A 19066-nucleotide genomic window follows, 5' to 3' on the forward strand; every position below is an offset into this window, starting at 1 on the left:
GATGGGTGACCAACCAAACAACTGACTGACTGACTGACGGGAAATGAACGATTTCATAGTAAATGCGACCTCTGGTCGCAAAAAGTTCATAGACGTATCTGCCACATGACGGCATGGGGGGCCATGCTTATTTTTTGGGGGGCATGCTGATTTCTGGGGGCTCAAGAATAAGACAAACAGACGTTGGTGGGGCTAGCCCCCCTCAAAAACATGTGTGTGCTGTTTACTTTCTATGTCGTTTACCTTTAAGCCTTGTATGTGTAATGGATCCAATGTTCCTTTGCCTAATTAGTAACTCTCCTCACCTGGTAGCCTCACCAGGGTATTTAATAGGTGATTAGTTTGGTCAGAGCCAGTTCTAGTGTAAACCAGCACTCTGTCAAGAGCTCACTCACTGCAGGTTGAGTGTTTCCTTTCTCTCAGGCCTTGGACAGGATAAGTCTGTAAGTCTGTGTTTTTCTAAAATGTTTGTAATTTGATTCTTTGAATAGTACAGTGAGTACATGTTGCAACTTGTGATGCATACAAAAGAAATGGTTTGGTTTATGATTCTACACTTTGACACAAATGTCTGTGTTTTCTATCTTTCTGTATTGCAGTTTTACAATTTAATGTATTCACCAGTAAAGAACCTAAACCAAGTCACTGCCTTTTGGAGCTTTATTGGGGAACTTTGTTAGCTGCCTGCCAAGCCATACAGACTGTACACCAAACGTATAGTAAGGGCAGAACAACGTGATCACTTTATAAGTGCACATACATCATGAGGAATTTGGCTTAATGATTGCTAGAGTATACAAGAATGTACAAGGAAAAAAAAAAGATATGACAGAAATTATAAATAGAAGGAAAACAGGGATGACTTTACATCACATTGTCTTGTAAGAGCCTGACTGAACTAGGGTAGGAATGTATTTACAGGAAACACTTTCACCAAGTTTCAACAAGAACCATTGAAACGACCTTGAATAATGTCCAAAACACATTTGGCAACAATGATGAAACAAGCGTTCTTCATTTCATTCAAAGTGTCAGATGGAAAGCTTCTGATTGCTCATACTGTAGTTAACAAACCTTTCCCATCATTCAGACTTTTCATGAAGGGCTTCAGTGTTTTCTCGTAGAGGATAGCACCCTCTGTGTGTCGCTGCCGTAACACTGTCCAGGTCTGCTCTAGGCGAGACACCTGAAGGCCAGAGAACAAACATTGTGGTTCAGAGCCACATTAGACCCATCAGTGAACACAACCCTCATCATAAAACAGCAATGACTTCCAGATGTAACACTTTTCTGCTCATAGACACTTCCTCTCCTGTTACACTGCTGTTGGCTTTAGTATTGCACTCTTGAATAAGAATAGTTATCACTAATTAGAAACACTTAAGTACAATCAATGAACAGAAAAAAAAAAAGAATCTGACATTGGTGCACACAAAGATGTACATGTATGTATTTACAACATGTTTTATCTCAAAGCTCTCATCAGTACAACCTCATCTTTGATTTATATAATTAATTAATTATATACTGCGTTTACCTGTGGCAGTTCTAAGGCTCTCATGATGGCTGCAAAGCCAAACATATTGCCCAGGGTGCTCTTGAGCTCAGCAGCAATCTGTATGGTTTTATGTAGCAGGGATGCTCTCTCCTCAGTTGTTCCTGTACATCCCAGTACATCCACAGCTAACATGATGGACATTGTGTGAAACCTATTATCAAAGTGATACAGATTGAATAATGGTGAGAACAGAGTTGTTTCAATCAGTTAACTCAGGGGTTTTCAACAGGTTGTCCGTGGACCACTGGTGGTCCGTGAAGGTATTGCATGTGGTCCCTGACCATTAATTTAGTAATGTAGCAAAGTGAAGATTTTGTATTTTCTTCCACAGAACAGTGTTCCGTGGACGTACGTCAATGTTGTCAGTTACTGGGAAGTCTGAGGTTAAGACATTCCACAGAAATGGTAGTTAGAATAGAATCTCAAGAAGGGTGAGGCCTCATTCACACGTACCAAACACCAATCAAGCAATGTTTGGTCGTTTTTTTGTTTTTTTGGGCCACCACAATGCTTTTCCAATGGGAGTCACATGGTTTGATCAAACATTTGTGTTTGATCGCTGATTGCTGAATGCTCCCCCCTCATCAAACAAAAATGTTTGGTCAAACCATGTGACTCCCATTGAAAATGAATTGGAGCAGCAATCAAAAAGCAATCAGGCATCACACACGGACCGAACATTTGTTGTGTAGGTGTGAACTAGGCCTAAGTGTACCAGCTTGCCTGATTGAGTCATCATTATTAGGAAAATGATGAGGCCTAAGGCATTCACACGTATCATTTAACCAGTAAAATCACATTGAGACCTCTTTTACAAGTGCGCACAGGCCAAGAGAAGAGGCAAATAAATGTTACACAGCTCTGCCAGTAACAACAAATACAGGACATGACAAGACAAACATATGACATCCGTAATACCAAAAACCTACTACCAGGGAGACTCAGAGAGAGTCTAAATAGCTAACCACTAAAAGAGACTAATAAGAACAATACATCAAGAAACTACTAAGCTAATATAAAACTAAGAACACTGCAAATTGCTACTCATCAAAGCAGGAGCAATGGCTGGAGAGTATGCCAGAGGCAAGCCTCTTAAAAGTCACTAGGGGGATCAAGGAAGCCAATTTTCCAAGCCCAGGGCCCAAAAAACGCAAGGGTTTTTTTCCCTGCCTCAAGCAAATGTTTGGTCGTTTTTTTGGGCCACCCACAATGCTTTTCCAATGGGAGTCGCATGGTTTGACCAAACATTTTTGTTTGATGAGGGGGTAGGGGCAGAACACCAGCAATCAAACGTTTGATAAAACCATGTGACTCCCATTGGAAAAGCATTGTGGTGGCCCAAAAACACGACCAAACATTTGCTTGATTGGTGTTTGGTACGTGTGAATGAGGCCTGAGGGTTAGAGGAGCGCCCTTGTTGCCGAAAGGTTGCCGGTTCAATTCCCCGGACGGGCAGGAAGGTGATTGTCATCACTCACCCAACACCGCTGAAGTGCCTTGAGCAAGGCACTGAACCCCCAACAGCTCGGGCTGTTCCCCGCGCAAGTTTATAAACGATATAAAACTTTCCTGCGTCTACATTGCGGTTATGTTAATTATGTATGCTGTTGCTGTATACACGAGACCGGTAAACTGCTCCGTTTTCAAGAGAAAGCTGTAGTACACATGGCCGGCCTGTAGATGGCCACCCAAAAAAAAAAAAAAAGCTTATTCTAAGACTAAGATCTATATGAAAGCATTTTATAAATTATACTATTGGTATTTCACACAGGTGTTGCCAAATAACTAATTATCTTGCCAGTCAGATGCGCATATGACATATGCTATCTAGGTCATATCAATTTAATCAGCAGAGGCTGCAGAGCAGTGCTGCTTCTCACTCTGCACACACTGACTTACCAGCTAAAGTTTATGCCTACTTTAAACCATAATATGACAAACCTTGGATTAATTCTTCTGAAAACGAGCAGCAAGCACAAGGTAAGTGATTCACACATTCAGAGAGAGAGAGAGCGCACGCACCCCTTCTCTCGCTCAGATCATCATACAGCTCACAACGAGGGGCGGCATGGTACATTGTGAACTTTGGAGATTGAATATATATTCGCTGGTGCGCAACACCTCTGAATGTCAGATAATTGCTCGTTTAGATTGATTCCACCTGCTGGCAGCACAGCGCTAATCATTGCACATAGGCTATACAAAAGTATAAAAAAAAGAGCAATTGGAAACGGTGAAAACAGGCCGTTTATAGAGGAATATGGACCGTAAACAATGTTTTTATCCTACCTGGGGTCTCTCAATGCAAAGCCGTTATATCTGTTCTCCAAAAATAAGCTCCTCTACAAGCTCATGCATGTGGGCTGCATATCGGCTATTTTTGGAGAAGAGATTTATAGACATTATGTGCAAATATAAAATAGCTGTGATACTAGTTATATGTAAGTGGATATGATGAAATAAACCATTAACACTAGTTAGTTTGGCGGGGGCGAGGGGACTAGGCTATGACATCACCGTTTCAGCAAATTAGGCGGCATTTGCTATAGCCTACACACGGAGACGAGAAAGTCGCGTCTCCAAACTTTCCCACTCTGGAAGGTGGTTTCAAAATTAGCCGTTTAAGTCCCCCAAAACGCCGTCTCCGTGTGGCAAAAAGGGCAGATCGGCTAAATACTTGCCCAGGTAACTCAAAATACATCCTCGTCTGGATGGCCCCTTAGACTGTGGTCTGCTCAGCTCCCAAGGTGTGTGTGTGTGTGTGTGTGTGTGTGTGTGTGTGTGTGTGTGTGTGTGTGTGTGTGTGTGTGTGTGTGTGTGTGTGTGTGTGTGTGTGTGTGTGTGTGTGTGTGTGTGTGTGTGTGTGTGTGTGTGTGTGTGTGTGTGTGTGTGTGTGTGTGTGTGTGTCAATGTGCAGGGCGTTGCTGAAGTGCTCAGCTACTACCTTGGGTAAATAAAGGATGCTCTATCAGTACTGTATATCAGTTAACCTGAGTTTAATGGAAGGTCAGATAACGTAACCGTGGGATAGGAATATATCAGTGGTTCTCAAAAAATAAATAATAATCTTTTGGCTCTGGACCACTCGTATATTTCAGTTAAATAATGCCTGGGCTTGATATAATTTGTTGCACATAGTATCGTGCAATTAATGAAATCAAGCCCTTAACAGTCATGATTTAATTTCAATCTTTTTATTAGCTATTTATTAGCTATTAATACAAATGTGTTCTTATTTGATAGACTTTTGAATACTGTATTATTTAAACATATTTTAATACATTTAACAAAGGCATTTTATTTATATTTTAAAACATTACCCCATGGACAACCTGCAGGGATATTATGCAACCTGCATGGACCACTAGTAGTCTGTGGACCATCGGTTGAGAAACAGTGGTAGGCCTATGTATAGACATGGGATGCATTGTATAGCAAGCATTACGAATCTTAGCCCATATCCCATACCGATTCCCAACACAACAGTGGTCCCCAGGTTGATTCTTAGTCAGGGTGGTGGTCGCTGGCTCGCAATCAGTTGAAAACCCCTGATTTAACTTATTGGTTTATTTTTATAATAAAATCATCATAGGTACTGTATTAGGCACAGCTATGCATTTATCTATCATAGGTACTGTATTACGCACAGCTATGCATTTGTTTTTGTTTTTTAAAACAGTAGCTTGCATCTACAATTACCTCAAGGATGTTTCTATTGTGATGAATGGGTACTTTGGTGATGGTATTGGTAATCTGAACCTCAAATGTATTGTGCTACCACCATTCCCATGATCATGGAAAGAAAATCCTTCTTGGATATATTATTACTGTAACACAAAACCTGTGAGAATAACACCCACCTCTCAAGAAGGTCTAGACGGAGCTGGTGTCCATGAGGCAGGGTGAGAAGCTCCATCCCAGAGCTCACACCCATGCTTCTCTGCACATCTGCACTCACATCCAAGATCCTGGCCACCTGCAGAACACAGACATGCCGGTCATTCTGAAGATGTTTTCATCCGATAACGCTGCTGCCTTGGAAAGCCCACACCTTTTGTAAACTTATTTGTGTTTTGGGTTGTATTTGTCTGTGTGCGTACTGTATGAGGAGGTATTAGAATAATTAAATATGAGCACTGATTAGGAACTGTGCACACACACATGCTGTGAATGTGTGCATGCGTGATCGTGCCGCACGTGCGCGTGTGTGTGCATGCATACATGTTCGCCGTTGTTCGGATCTATCTATGTGTATCTAAAGTTTATGTTGTCCAAGGACCAATGGCTCTCTGACTTGCATTTTATTTTATTTTTTCATACTAGTAAAAGTTAAGTAAGCTAAGCTACTGTAAACTGAAATGTATGCATTGCAACAGTACCATGCAGTCAGCCTTGGTGATGTGTCTGGCTGCCGTCCTTGGGTCTATCTCAACAAGCAGTTCCTTCACCTTCCTCAGAATGCACACCTCCAGTGGCTTGTTCTCCTTGGGCATCAGCTGCGACTGGTATCGACTTGGCCTGAAGGCAGAGACAGTCTCCACTATCGGGGAAAAATACACATTCCCATTCTCCACCCTCAGTCGGTCTGAGCCCTCCTCTGCACACAGCCTTTCGACATAACTCTGGGAAGGAGGACCGGGATACAGCTCTGTGTAGCTGTTTCCATCTACATCTGCAGGGAGCAGTTCCTGGCTGAGGGAGTTGTGGAGTTTGTCGTTACACTGTCTATGAAGGACGGTGTCAGGGGAGGTGTGTGGTTGGGCACCACTGGGGCATCTGGTCAGGGCGGGGGGAGCCACGACACCTTTTCTACAGCTGTTGCATGGACCTTTGGACTGGTGACCTGGTGAGAAAAATACACAGAATGACTTTATTCGTGATAAATAGTGGTAGGGGGGTGAGCGGTTAGGGAGCGTGTCCCTGAACAAATCCCCAAAACATCTTGATCACTGGGAGTCTCTAAATTGTAAAACGTTTATTAGTGTTTGATTGCAAAATTGGTTGCCTACATACTGTATCTTGAAAACTGCTATATGAAATGTGCATAGGCTACTGTAGCACTATGTCATAAATAATGCAATCATTCTGGTAAGCCATATATTAGAGCCTGAAGGGGGAGCAGGACAACTTACCTAACTTATAGTAATGTGTTGATGTCACACACCAAAATAGCAGATCTACACTCTTACAATGTGATGCGCAACCTAATATAAATCGGGCATACGTTTATAACCCTGGAAATCTGCAGGAAAAAGTTAATAAGAGAGTTTTCCACTGTCATTCAGTAGACAGACATGTATGAACACAAATGTTACTTTAACCCCAATTTAGGGTGATTGACTCCCCGGCCTGCCCCAAATGCAGCCTGATTCACTCAGGCATTCACTCAGGCTTGATTGAATCAAGTCTGAGGATATTAGGTCTACTAGCCAGGATACAAAATCTACCCTAATCTTCTCACTGCAAATACCCTAAAATTGCCTTAATCCAAGATGTCCCCAGTGACAACCTATTATAAGGCAATATTTTCTACATTTCATTATGCTTTCATGTGACGTGCCAAAACTAGGGGTTTTTCATGATTCTGAATCCATTCCAAACATTAGTTTTGCATGGAAAACACTCATTGGCCTGTCAGAATCAGTTGAGAAACAAAATAAAGCAATTTATTCCAACCTCTGCCATTTCATTATTGGACTAGATCACCAAGCCAAACTCCTACCGGTCGGCCTCCTGAACCCAAAACCTCTTGGATCACCACCAAGAACAAGTTGGTGTGTTTGTTCGCCCCTGCACAGTGGGGGGTTAATAAGCACACACATCAAGAGACAATGGGCTCCAATTTTGTTTTTCGCAGCCTTTACCCGCAGCGCGGCCCGCAATTCAGCCGCTGCCCGAAAATTACGAATATAGGAGCTTAATGGTATTTTCGTCCCGCGTCACCCGCTATATATTTTGCCGACACCGGTATTTGCGCCTAGAGGTGTGGTCATGGGCGTGTTGGCACGCTTTCCCCTAAATTGCTATTTTGGTCACATTTGGGAAGTCGCTAGTGGAGTTTAAAAGCACCCGTAAGCCGTGCCAAATTAGTTCGGTAGAGCGGCGCACGGCACGCCGCACGCGCCTCAATGGAGATGCCTGCAGGCATATCTCTTTGTAATTTTCCTATAATCAGCAGAAGTCGAGTGCCTGCCACTTCCTTGTGTCCATTGTGTTTATATAATTGTATAGTCAAATAAGTTATTTGTGCGCGATTCCATTTCCATTTGCTCTTTCAGTTCATGATCACCCCAGCAGCAAATGGGGTTTATTGACCGAACTTTCCTTTTCGCTTCATACCGTTCCGTAGAGACGGCCTACACGCACAATCTATATACCAAATGAAAGCCCTAATTTCATAGTTTACATAGAACTTTGAATTTTTAAAAATTATTGATGAGCGAGTTGTGACTCAATGAAAAGACGAGTGTTCTTGGCTCTGTGCGTGTGGAGCAAAAAAAAGAACGGCACTTTATTATGGACAGAACATGTTTGAGCTGTTGAATGTTGACCACTTGAAATAATTCACACCTATTTCACACCTATTTCACTTATTATCTGAAAACTATAAGCAGTGCATTTAAGGGGCACTATATTTTCGTCCATGCTAAACCCCTTATCCCTAAACTACTTTGCCATTTTTTGTCAGGTGAAACCCGACATATGAAAGCTCCTGGAAAACTATTTTTTTTTTTTAAACATTTTTTAATAGTTAAAATAGCCAATCTACATTGACACGTTGTAAGTTTGTACATTGACTATTTTAACTGTTCAAAAATGTTTTTCAAAATAGTAAAAATGGCAAAGGGATAAGGGGTTTTGCATGGATGAAAATAGAGCCCAAGATGTTATTCCCCTTTTGATTTATTACTTATTTTTTATTATTTCTTGTCAATCTTGAATATGCATTGAATTGTTATTTATTGTTTAGGTTATTGGATATGTTTATTAATACCAAATAAGTTTCCTTATGTACAGTACACACAACTCCACACATGAATGTTTCAGTAAAGATACGACACCGTGGTTAAAGATTTCACATTGTACTGGCAGATTCCAGGTGTGAACTGAATTGAGCTTTCTTGCCTGCAAGTCTAGGCAAGAAAGCGTACACAAACTAATAACGGGTTGATCCTAGCCTGACGTTTCACTTATTATCACCAGAACATTTTTTGTTAATGGGGGTGGCTAGCGATTCAGGGCTGGAGCCAGGCTAGGTTGACCCACCACTGTGGGTTTACCTGGTGAGCTTGAACTTTATTCCACTTACTAGGTCAACAGCCTTTTGGTCACACCTACTACTACACAAGTAGCGAGGAATGGGTGTCAGGAATCCACAGTGAGTGTAGGTTGTCGAATGTCAAGAACACTATTTATGGACTGTGGATTACTATTGGTAAGTGAGTTTGCAGTTAATCTTTTTGGCATTATACTTCTTACTTTCTTTGCTCCAGCATGACTTACAATATTACTGACTGAGCAGGCAGGAATACGTATTTTGGAAGACATTTGAAGTTGATGTGGAGTCTCATCCATAATCAAAATAATAGTAGTGTTTATGCAAAATGCATTTAAGAACTTCAATTGTGACATAGCTTTCACAATAACATGCACGTTTAAAGCTGTTATACCTTGGGATTTCCATGAACGTGAAAGGGAAACCTTTTGCGCAATGTGTGGGAGTGCTGTGGTAACATTCCAATTTGTTTTATCGCTCATGATCTTATCTAGTGTAATGTGAGTGTTGTAATATGAATATTGGGGTGAAAGCCCAAGACAAATTTCCCTTGTGGACAATAAAGTTTACCTTGACCTTGACCTTGAATATGCACGAGGCTATCTGTACATCATATCATAACAATACGCAATCACTCTTAAGCTGTGAACCTTATAGATTTGAACCTTTTTTTTGCAACCTTATAGATTTGAACCTTTTTTTTGCATACGTGTATGTACTTTTCTCCACATCTCATATCATACCTGTAACATGTAACAAACGTTGTAATATGACTTGGCCTATCCCATTGTGTTTTATCTTGTAATTATACTTACTCACTGTTAAGTTGTGTAATAATATACTGTACTGTAGTCAGTAGATAATGTGATTGCATGTGTACTTGTATCCATATCTGTATGCCCACTTTGCCCAGAATATTTTACAACAGCTCATGCACATTACAACAATTTCTGTAGATTACAATCATTACCATCAGTAGTAAGAGGTCACAGCTGCTGTAGCAATCATCGCCTGTTCAGTTCATGCATGAAAACAAAACGGCATCATCCTAGAACATTCTTGTGTAACTAATGGGATTTGCCTGTAGGAATTCCTGTGGAATTCCTGTAAAACAATCCTCTTGCTTAATCAGGAAGCCTTATCCAGATGTACAGAGGCAAGCTATTGTGTAATGATACAAGCATAGTTAAAAAGTCTTGGATAATCAAGATAAAAACTTCACAAAGGATTCCAAGGAAACATTAAAATAGCACTTAAGTCAGACAGATTGGACAAGCTGTACCTTATGTATTGTTAGTCATACTGGATTTGGCAAATATCAAGGTGATGCTATAACAGGCCGTTCTGGAAAGTTTGGGGCAGAGGGTATAATTTCATAACCTGACTCCGCCAGATGGAGCAGCAGAGAGTACACTGGGTTCCCCCCTCCTGCTCCCATCTGGGAACTCTCAGGCAGACTTGATGCCCGGCCACAAAACGGCCTGGTCAATCAGCAGCAGCTTCTAGCAGCTTCTAGCAGCAGCTTCTAGCTTCTAGCTGCTGCTGATTGGCCAGGCCGTTTTGTGGCCGGGCATCAAGTCTGCCTGAGAGTTCCCAGATGGGAGCAGGAGGGGGAACCCAGTGTACTCTCTGCTGCCCCATCTGGCGGAGTCAGGTTAATAATTTCATGGAAATTGCACACTGTGTGTGATTTGTGGCATTTTGTTAAAAAACTGACCAATCATGTGGGCTTTGGAAGGCAATCTTAGCCAATCAGGATGGAATATGGGAAATGGTGCAGATCCGTGTTGATCACATGACTATGGAGATAGTGTATACCGAATTGCATGATGTATGTATGAGAGACCCGCACACTGTCACTTGCTGGTTCAAGAGTTTTTTATTTAATGTCCAAAATGCAACGTTTCGGTCTTTTGACCTTCTTCAGGCATGCTGCTTTGTCGCCGACGCACCTGTTGTCATTATAGTAAGTCGAGTGTGCGGAGGTCTTCCCTTCAAAACGTGATGTATGGATAAAATGTGAACGAGTTATCAACAGAAATGTGTTTTTCCAAAATCAGCCTAATGGTGGCGCTATAACAGGCCATTGTAAAATATTTGGGGCAGAGGTTTGTCAGTGGCATCCAGGGAGTGTGTACATATGTGCACAGTTTGGCATGGATCGGGCCAACGGTGCCGGAGATTAGCTGGTAACGGACGGACAGACGGACACACGGACGGAGTGCAAAACATACTCTCTCCCCATGCCTTTGGCCTGGTGGAGACAATAAAACGCCACTACCTGCTTTTGGTTCCTCTGTGGAGCTGTAAGCTTTTGACTTTTCTAATGAAATGGGAAAATAAAATGAAAATAATAGTGTACAATGGTAGTGATTGTAAAAGTTCCCTTTCATAAATATGTATTATATTTATACTGTATTAGGAGGACTAAATGCTCATCTTGAAATGGCATAGGGAAAAACAATTATACATTTGAAATCTCTAATGACTTCTTTCCTGATCATGACTGAAAAGAACACATCTCTCAGGTGTGGAGCTAAAGTGCAGTGATGTACCTTGATATCCAATCACTTGTCATTCTGATCTCTCCTCAGAAATGGGCCAACTAACACTTGTGGTGTTTGCTATACTTCTGTGTCTCACACCACTTGTGGATGGAGGGAAAGTCCTGGTGTACCCTTTGGATGGAAGCCATTGGATCAACATGAAAGTCCTCATTGAAGAGCTTCATTCCAGAGGCCATGAAGTCACAGTGATAAGGCCAGAAACCAACTGGTACATCCAACCAGACTCCTCTCACTACAAAACCATCACAATAAAATCCTCTCGTGGTATAAATGAGGAGTTCTTCGGGGAATTTGTGAAAAAGATGTTGAACTTTCGGCGGGATGGTTCCTCAGTTTGGGCTCGTATGGGACTGGAATGGGAATTAGTGACAAAGTTCTCTGACATGCACAAAGACTTAATTGCGACAATGGAGATTATTTTTGAGGACAGTGAATTGATGAAACGTTTTCAAGATGCTAAGTATGATGTGGTTTTGACGGATCCTGCATGGGGAGGAGGAGTGCTGTTGGCTCATCGTCTAGGTCTTCCTTTAGTCTTTAATGTCAGGTGGACTGTCCAAGGGGAGGGGCATCATAGCATAGCCCCCTGTCCCTTCTCCTATGTCCCAATCCCTGGGGCAGTGCTGACAGACAAGATGACATTTTTCGAACGAGTCAAAAACATACTTTTCTACCTTTTTACACGTTTGCAAATTGCATATGTTGCAGACTCGAACTACGCACCGTTTGTACACCGATACTTCGGTCCTGACGTCCATTATATGGAGCTGTTCCAGGCAGCCGATATCTGGCTGATGAGAACCGACTTTACCTTTGAATACCCCCGCCCCACTATGCCTAATGTTGTTTACATCCAGGGTTTCCAGTGCAAGCCTTCCAAGCCTCTTCCTCAACATTTGGAGGACTTTGTGCAGAGTTCTGGAGAACATGGGGTCATTGTGATGACTCTGGGCACCTTGATTGGAAAGCTTCCTGAGGACATTGATGAGGCCATTGCTGAGGCCTTCGCCCAATTGCCACAGAAGGTGATCTGGAGGAACACTGGGAAGAGACCATCAAATCTGGGAAACAACACCTTAGTCGTTGACTGGTTGCCCCAGAATGACCTGTTGGGCCACCCCAAGACCAGATTGTTTGTGGCCCATGGAGGCACCAATGGCGTTCAGGAGGCCATCTACCATGGCGTTCCTATGGTTGGTCTGCCTCTCCTGTTTGATCAAGAAGACAACCTGAACAGGATGGACGATAGGGGCGTAGCCAAAGTAGTTGATATTGCCACATTAGACAAGGACAACTTCCTGGAAGCATTGAAGGAGGTCCTTCATGAGCCCTCCTACAAGGAGAATATGCAGAGGCTGTCAATGCTACACAAGGATCAGCCCATGAAACCTCTAGACCGGGCCATGTTCTGGATTGAGTTCACCATGAGACACAAGGGAGCATCACACTTGAGGACTGAGTCATACAAGATGTCAAAGATTCAGTACCATTCAATTGATGTTATAGCCTTTCTGCTGGCAGTTGCTTTACTGGTAATTATTGTCAGTATTTCAGTGATGAAGTTTTTGTGGCGTAAAGTGTTTTGCAGGAGGAAAGTGAAAAGAGAATGATGCAAGTGTTATAACATGTGCACATGGGCATTATACAGTTGGAGGCCATCGATATTGTCCTTTTCTTTTTGCTGAGGTTTGCGTGATCTGCGCAAAAGGACAGTTAACCCATTTTGGGCGGGAACCCCTTTTGGTGTTTTAAACATTGTTATAATTTAGCTATTGAAAAATAGCAGATCTACAAGCTCATAGCGCGCCACCGAGTGGCGCGCTACGAGCTTGTAGGTCTGCTATTTTTGAAAAATCGTGAAAATATTTATTTCAGAAAACTGGAGGATTTAGAAGGATTTTTTAAATTTTTGAGGTCAGGCCTAAATGGGTCAAATGATAAGGGACAATATCGGTGGCACCCAACTGTAACTTCAAAACATTGAGATACTATCATCACCAAATAATGTGCTATTGTTGTGGGTGTGTGGGTGTGTGTGTGAAATCAAACTCACTGGTGTTGTGCTGTGTAGAAAGAGGGACTTCCCCCCTTGGTGACTGCAGCTGACTTTGTTCCAAGTTGACACTGCTGTTATTTGCTGCCTCCCTGTGGTGAAATGTAGAAGGGCTGCATGTGCACAGAGAAAGACAGAGAGAGTGAGAAATATAGAGGGGCCATTTGTAAAACAAAATGTGCTTTATGAATTCTATATGTTTACATAATTGACTTATAATGTAAGGCTAGCTGTTCTTTGACTTGTAATTTTTTCTTAGTAATTATTCAAGTGTTATACTGTATTATAAGGTTTTCAAATAAATCACATCAAACCCCTCTTGTTGCTCTTGTTTTAATTAAATATGTGTTAATGTTTCACATGTATTGTGTTACTGATGTCATGTGACTAAAGGCAACCAACACATATACCGTACAAGAAAATATGTAGTACATAATGTTTGGTGCCATATTGCTGGGGAAAAAAAGAAAACAACGTGCAGCTAATGATTTTTTAATCTGAAACAAATCTGCATCTACATTGGGACTGGGACTACTGTAGTATATGTAGGTCAGTGGTTCCCAAACCTTTTCATGTCAAGGACCCCCAAAATTATACTCATTAGCCCGCGGACCCCCCCCCCATTTGAAAAGATATGCCAGAGACCCCCCCATAAGAAGATTTTTACGGCTCTAGCAGCGTTTCTCAACCTGTTTAATTTCAAGGACCCCCGGTTTGACATGCATTAGTCTACGGACCGGGTCGGACCCCCATTTAATGGCATTTCTACCTCAGGGACCACCAATTTATATTGTAAAATCAATGTTAATTTAACTCCATTTGTACAATCAGAATTATAGACCCATAAGTGTCCATTTGGTTCCAAACTATCATTTAGCTGGGGACCCACTGGAACTCCCCCAAGGACGCCTGGGGGTCCCCAGACCCCACTTTGGGAACCACTGATGTAGGTAATGATGTATTTATTATGGATCAACATTATCGTTCTAATACGGGCTTTAAAGGCTCAGATTACGATAATGCCTCACCTCCACGGGCAGACACTCAGCGCTCCATTCCCACTGCGGAGCTTCAGCCCTCTCTGACAGGAGGGTGAGCTTATGACGCAGCCTTTAGAACCAGCCAGGGAAAACGCAGTCTCCAGGTACCTGAGTGGTAGCGTCCTGTTCACAGGACTGTGTATCTGGGCTTGGCTCTTTTGTGTTAAAGCTGCCCTGCTCCCAACATAGAAATTGACCAGGGATGGCAGTGAGTCAAAGGCCTCCGCCTCCAACTTGTACTGGACTCTGGTGTATGTCTCGCTGGATTGGACGATGCTCTTGCTGATGAGGAAGTGGAGGGTGTGGCGATTCCAGTGGCTTGTGAGGACATAGTCTCCCTGACTGGACAGAGAGTCCCGGATGATGAAGTCACCATGATTTACGACCAAGCTCTCAGACACCTGCCAATCACATGATATTTGCACAATTACAAATAAAGTATACTGTTTATGTTTATGTTTATTCAACTTTCAGCATGATCACAGGTTTTAAAAGACAGGTGCCATTAAAAACACTGAATTATTTTGCCGATCACAAATATAAAACTTCAAATCTAAAATGCAATAGCCTATCTAAAAATGCAAATGGTGTAAAACACAAATCTAAAATCCACTATCATTTAAAAGTCCACACATATATGGGATTGGTGATTTTCTGTATCTCTCAGTTCTGCATGATGGGGTGTCCAGGTCGTCTCCATTTCTAGTTTGACGTCCAGAGATCTCTTTTCTGAGGGGAGGTAGCCAGTTCCTGAAGTTAGATTTGAACAGCTTCCTGGCGAAGTCAAGGCATAGGTGGGTGCGCCTCTCTGCTAGGGTGCACAATGTGAGGGTGCGGAGAGCTCCTGTGTATCCCGAGTACCTCCGGCCAAGAATGATTCTGCAAGCCCGTTTTTGGACTCTTTCCAGACTTTTAGTCTGGCTGGCAGTCAAGGAACTGTGCCAGACTGGGGCTGCATATTCCAGCACCGGGCGCACGTAGCCTGTGTAGATTGAAACCAATTCAAGGTCTTGGACCCCAAATTTCTTCAGGCGGCATAGGACAAAGAGCTTTCTATTGGCTGAGGTCAACATATGGTCTACCTGACTGTCCCATTTCAAGTTCGCTTGAATGGTGACCCCCAGAACCTTTACTGAGTCACACACTTCTAGTATGTTTTGGTCAATGGAGAGTGTTGGGAGGGCCGGTTTCTGTCTCATGCCAGTGACATGTATGACTTTGCATTTTCTTGGATTCAGTTTCATTTTGTGCTCGTTTACCCAGATGTCCAGACCATTCAGGGTCTTTTGGAGGGTGCAGGGAACCTTGGGCTTCCACGACTGGGCCATGGTCATATCATCCACATATTTCCAGTGGTGTGTTCCATCCCGGAGGGCGCTGTTGATCAGTGCTAGGAAGATTATAGGCCCTAATACGGTTCCCTGTGCGACTCCACATGTGGGGTATTCCCAATCAGACAGGTGTCCTTGGTAGCGCACTTTTTGTTGCCGATCAGTCATGAAGCTGCAAATCCATGGAATCAGACCTGGTCTCACTCCTAAATCAAGGAGACACTGCACTGCCACTGTGTGGTCTACAGCATCGAAGGCCTTGGCAAAGTCTGTTGTAATTACTGTGCACACTGAGCCAGCAACATCACTGGACCTATAAACAAAGTCCATTAAACTGACTAGATTGTGTGTTGTGGAACGGTTCTGTCGGCTGCCAAACTGCATGGGGTCTAGGTATGGCATGATGTCGTTAAGAATCCAGTTCCCAGCAAAATGTTCACATATTTTTGAGAGTTGAGCTGTTAATGAGATCGGTCTCAATTCATCTATGTTGCATGGGGACGATTTTGGTATAGGGACAACAGTAGCCTCTTTCCATTGTCTAGGAACGACCCCTTCATCAAATGAACTGTTGATGATGTCACAAAGAGGAATACTGATCTCACATGCAAACTCTTTCAATATTTTGGGGGGGATCATGTCTGGGCCAGGGGATTTATGACAGTTGATGGAGGACAGTTTATTATAAACTTCCCAAACTGGTATAGTGGGCAATGGGGGGGATGGAAGGAAGGAAGGTAAAGCTGTTCGTTCTAGGGGCTCAAATGACTGGGACACCGTGACAAACTTTGCATTGATTGCTTTGGCAATTGTCACAAAGTCCTGGGGGTCAATTCCTGGAACATCAATTCGGGCCTCCTTTTTTGGAGTTTTGCTGCACATCGATCTAATATTGTTGTGCCAAACTCTTGAATTAGCTTTTTCCATGCCTTCCACTTTGGACTTGTAGAAGTGCTTTTTTGCTGCATATATTTCCTTTTGGACCTTATTTTTGTAGAACCTAGCCAAAGCACATGATTTTCCACATTTGAAAGCCTTTTGTCTCTGGTGAATGAGGTGCTTGATTTTGGGGGTGATCCATGGTTTGTCTGATGGATAGATTTTCACTGTCTTCATAGGGAAAATTCTATCTATTTCAGGCAAGATAGTATTATAAAAGGCATTTGTCTTTTCACTGGTGCTGGTTGCTTCAGTCACCTCCTGCCATGGATGGGTGGTGATCCACCTACCAAACTCACTCAGACCAGGCTCCCTTATAGGTTGTACTACCCGTTTAATGCACTGGGGGGGGCATGATTTCCCTTTAGGCCTCCAGAGAACACATTTGTGGTCACTTGAAGTAACTGCAGGGAGAATCTCAGGCTTCAAATACATTGGTTTCATGTTAGTGATAATCTTGTCAAGGATGGCTTCGCCTCTGGTATTATTCTCAACCACCTGGCAAAGTTTATTATCCAGACAGATGTCACGGATGTCAAGGCGGTTAAGATCTCCAAGAATTACAAGTCCAATGTCTGGGTACTTAGTACGAAGCAAATCAGCTGAGGCTATTAGATGATCAATAAGTTCATCCTGGTGTGGTGATTTAGGTGGTGAATACACCACACACACAGCAATAGCAGATATGTTCCGTGGGAGTCTGTGAGGTCTCACTTTCACCCAAAGACATTCTAGATGTTGTGGAACATTAATGCAGGTTAAGGGGTCTGATGGGACACAATCTCTGATGTACAATGCAATACCACCACCACGGCGGGTGCTGCGACATTTGGAAAACAAGGTGTAACCATCCATTCCCAATAGTTCTTCAGGCTTATGGGGACCAAACCAAGTTTCTGAAAATGCAGCTACATCCACATGGTTTTGTATCAAAATAGACTGGAGCTCACCAATTTTATATACAAGAGATCTGGGGTTTGTCATCAAGAAAGTTGGTAACATGGCATGGTTCGTTGGCCTATTATTCTGGGTGTTAACTTTAATTAAGTTTGATTGTGATGTAGCTCTGGAGTTCCCAAATCCAAACAGACGAGGCCTAGTGTGGTCAAATCTTCTGCCAACAACAGTCCCAATGTTGCGCACAACATTCTTACCCCCTCTACAGCCTCTTTTTCTGGTTGGTATCCGTTCCACTCCCTCTTTTCTTAAGATCTTTCTCAGGCGAGGAGTTAGTGGGGGAGCAGAATGTCTGAGTCCTTTCATGGATTCCATAGTGTACTCTAAGACAGGTGGTGTTTCTGCCATTTGGGGGTCCAGTCAAACCAGTCAAACACAAAAAGAATAGCTCCAAACGGTTCCAAACACAGCTCCAAACTGTTTCAAACTGAGAGATCCAAATGATGGCAGCTAAAAAGAAAGATATCTATTGGATTCTAAATCCACTTCACTTTGCACAAACACATGAGGCAGCCATCTTGGGCGCCATCTTGAAAAAAAAAAAAAAAAAAAAAAAAAAAAAAAAAAAAAAAAAAGGATGCCTGGATACTGGACAGTATCCAGGCATGTAACAAGACATACAAAGTGATAACTGAACTGCAGACACTGCAGCGGTCTCATTATACATATCTTCATTGTCGAGTTGAAACTTTGCATGGCCGAAACCTATACTTTTCAGGAAATGGAAAAAAGAACCTGTATTCAAATGGATCAGAGTTATTTAGTTGCAAACTCTTGTTAATACTTTTCATGGGTTAGATATTTATAAAGCCCACCGGCGGTCTTAACCACTTTCAACCTGGCTACCCTATAGCAAAAATAGCAGATCTACAAGATCACAGTGTGGGTTTTTGTGGTCAAGATTACATTTATCCACCGAATATGCAGGTCAATTTACAATTTACAATTTAGGCATTTAGCAGACGCTCTTAATCCAGAGCGATTTACATTAAGCAATAACAAAAGCATGGCTCGATTAGGTCGGCTCGATTAGCTCAATGGTAAAAAAGTTCAGCACTTGCACAGGTTTCAAATCCAGCTGGGTAGAAGAGGAAGGTTACATAGTGCTGCTTGAATTGATTAAAGGATGACCGTTGGCCCTGGCCTTATGTAAGGCAGGTCACAGTGTATATCCACAATATCAGTTGATTACATTTCATCAATCAAAGTATTTTTGATATTTATCTTACACGAAAGTATGATAAATAGTGCATCCATTCAACCTTCTGTCTTGTGTAATGAGGTTGTAGATAATTGCGAAATCGTTTACACATGGTGTTGGGTAACAGTTCAGTTTATTTTCAGT

General features: G+C 42.4%; 2 protein-coding genes across 4 annotated transcripts in view; one reads left to right on the forward strand and one right to left on the reverse strand.

Moving 5' to 3' along the window:
• The window catches only part of sh2d3cb (SH2 domain containing 3Cb), a gene marked incomplete at its 5' end in the record, with an annotated part of 30169 nt that overhangs the window by 2470 nt on the left and 8633 nt on the right, over window positions 1-19066 (reverse strand). The window contains 7 exons of the mRNA XM_079516977.1: window positions 1075-1186; window positions 1538-1709; window positions 5419-5534; window positions 5938-6401; window positions 13455-13680; window positions 13829-13841; window positions 14483-14895. Of these exons, the coding sequence (XP_079373103.1) occupies window positions 1075-1186; window positions 1538-1709; window positions 5419-5534; window positions 5938-6401; window positions 13455-13680; window positions 13829-13841; window positions 14483-14895 (1516 nt within the window). The remainder of the gene's footprint in view (window positions 1-1074; window positions 1187-1537; window positions 1710-5418; window positions 5535-5937; window positions 6402-13454; window positions 13681-13828; window positions 13842-14482; window positions 14896-19066) is intronic.
• Window positions 363-13049, forward strand: LOC306934149 (UDP-glucuronosyltransferase 2C1-like). Of its 3 annotated transcripts, none has more exons than XM_079516645.1 (2): window positions 363-443; window positions 11429-13049. In XM_079516645.1, exon 2 carries the CDS (start codon window positions 11431-11433, stop codon window positions 13009-13011), a length of 1581 nt encoding a protein of 526 aa, XP_079372771.1. In that variant the 5' UTR covers window positions 363-443; window positions 11429-11430; the 3' UTR covers window positions 13012-13049. The 3 variants fall into 3 exon arrangements, with proteins under 3 accessions (XP_079372771.1, XP_079372772.1, XP_079372770.1); XM_079516646.1 differs by lacking the exon at window positions 363-443 and adding an exon at window positions 6295-6404; XM_079516644.1 differs by lacking the exon at window positions 363-443 and adding an exon at window positions 8855-8993.

The sequence above is a fragment of the Electrona antarctica genome (genome assembly GCF_951216825.1).
Source record: "Electrona antarctica genome assembly, chromosome: 12".
Lineage (NCBI taxonomy): Eukaryota > Metazoa > Chordata > Actinopteri > Myctophiformes > Myctophidae > Electrona > Electrona antarctica.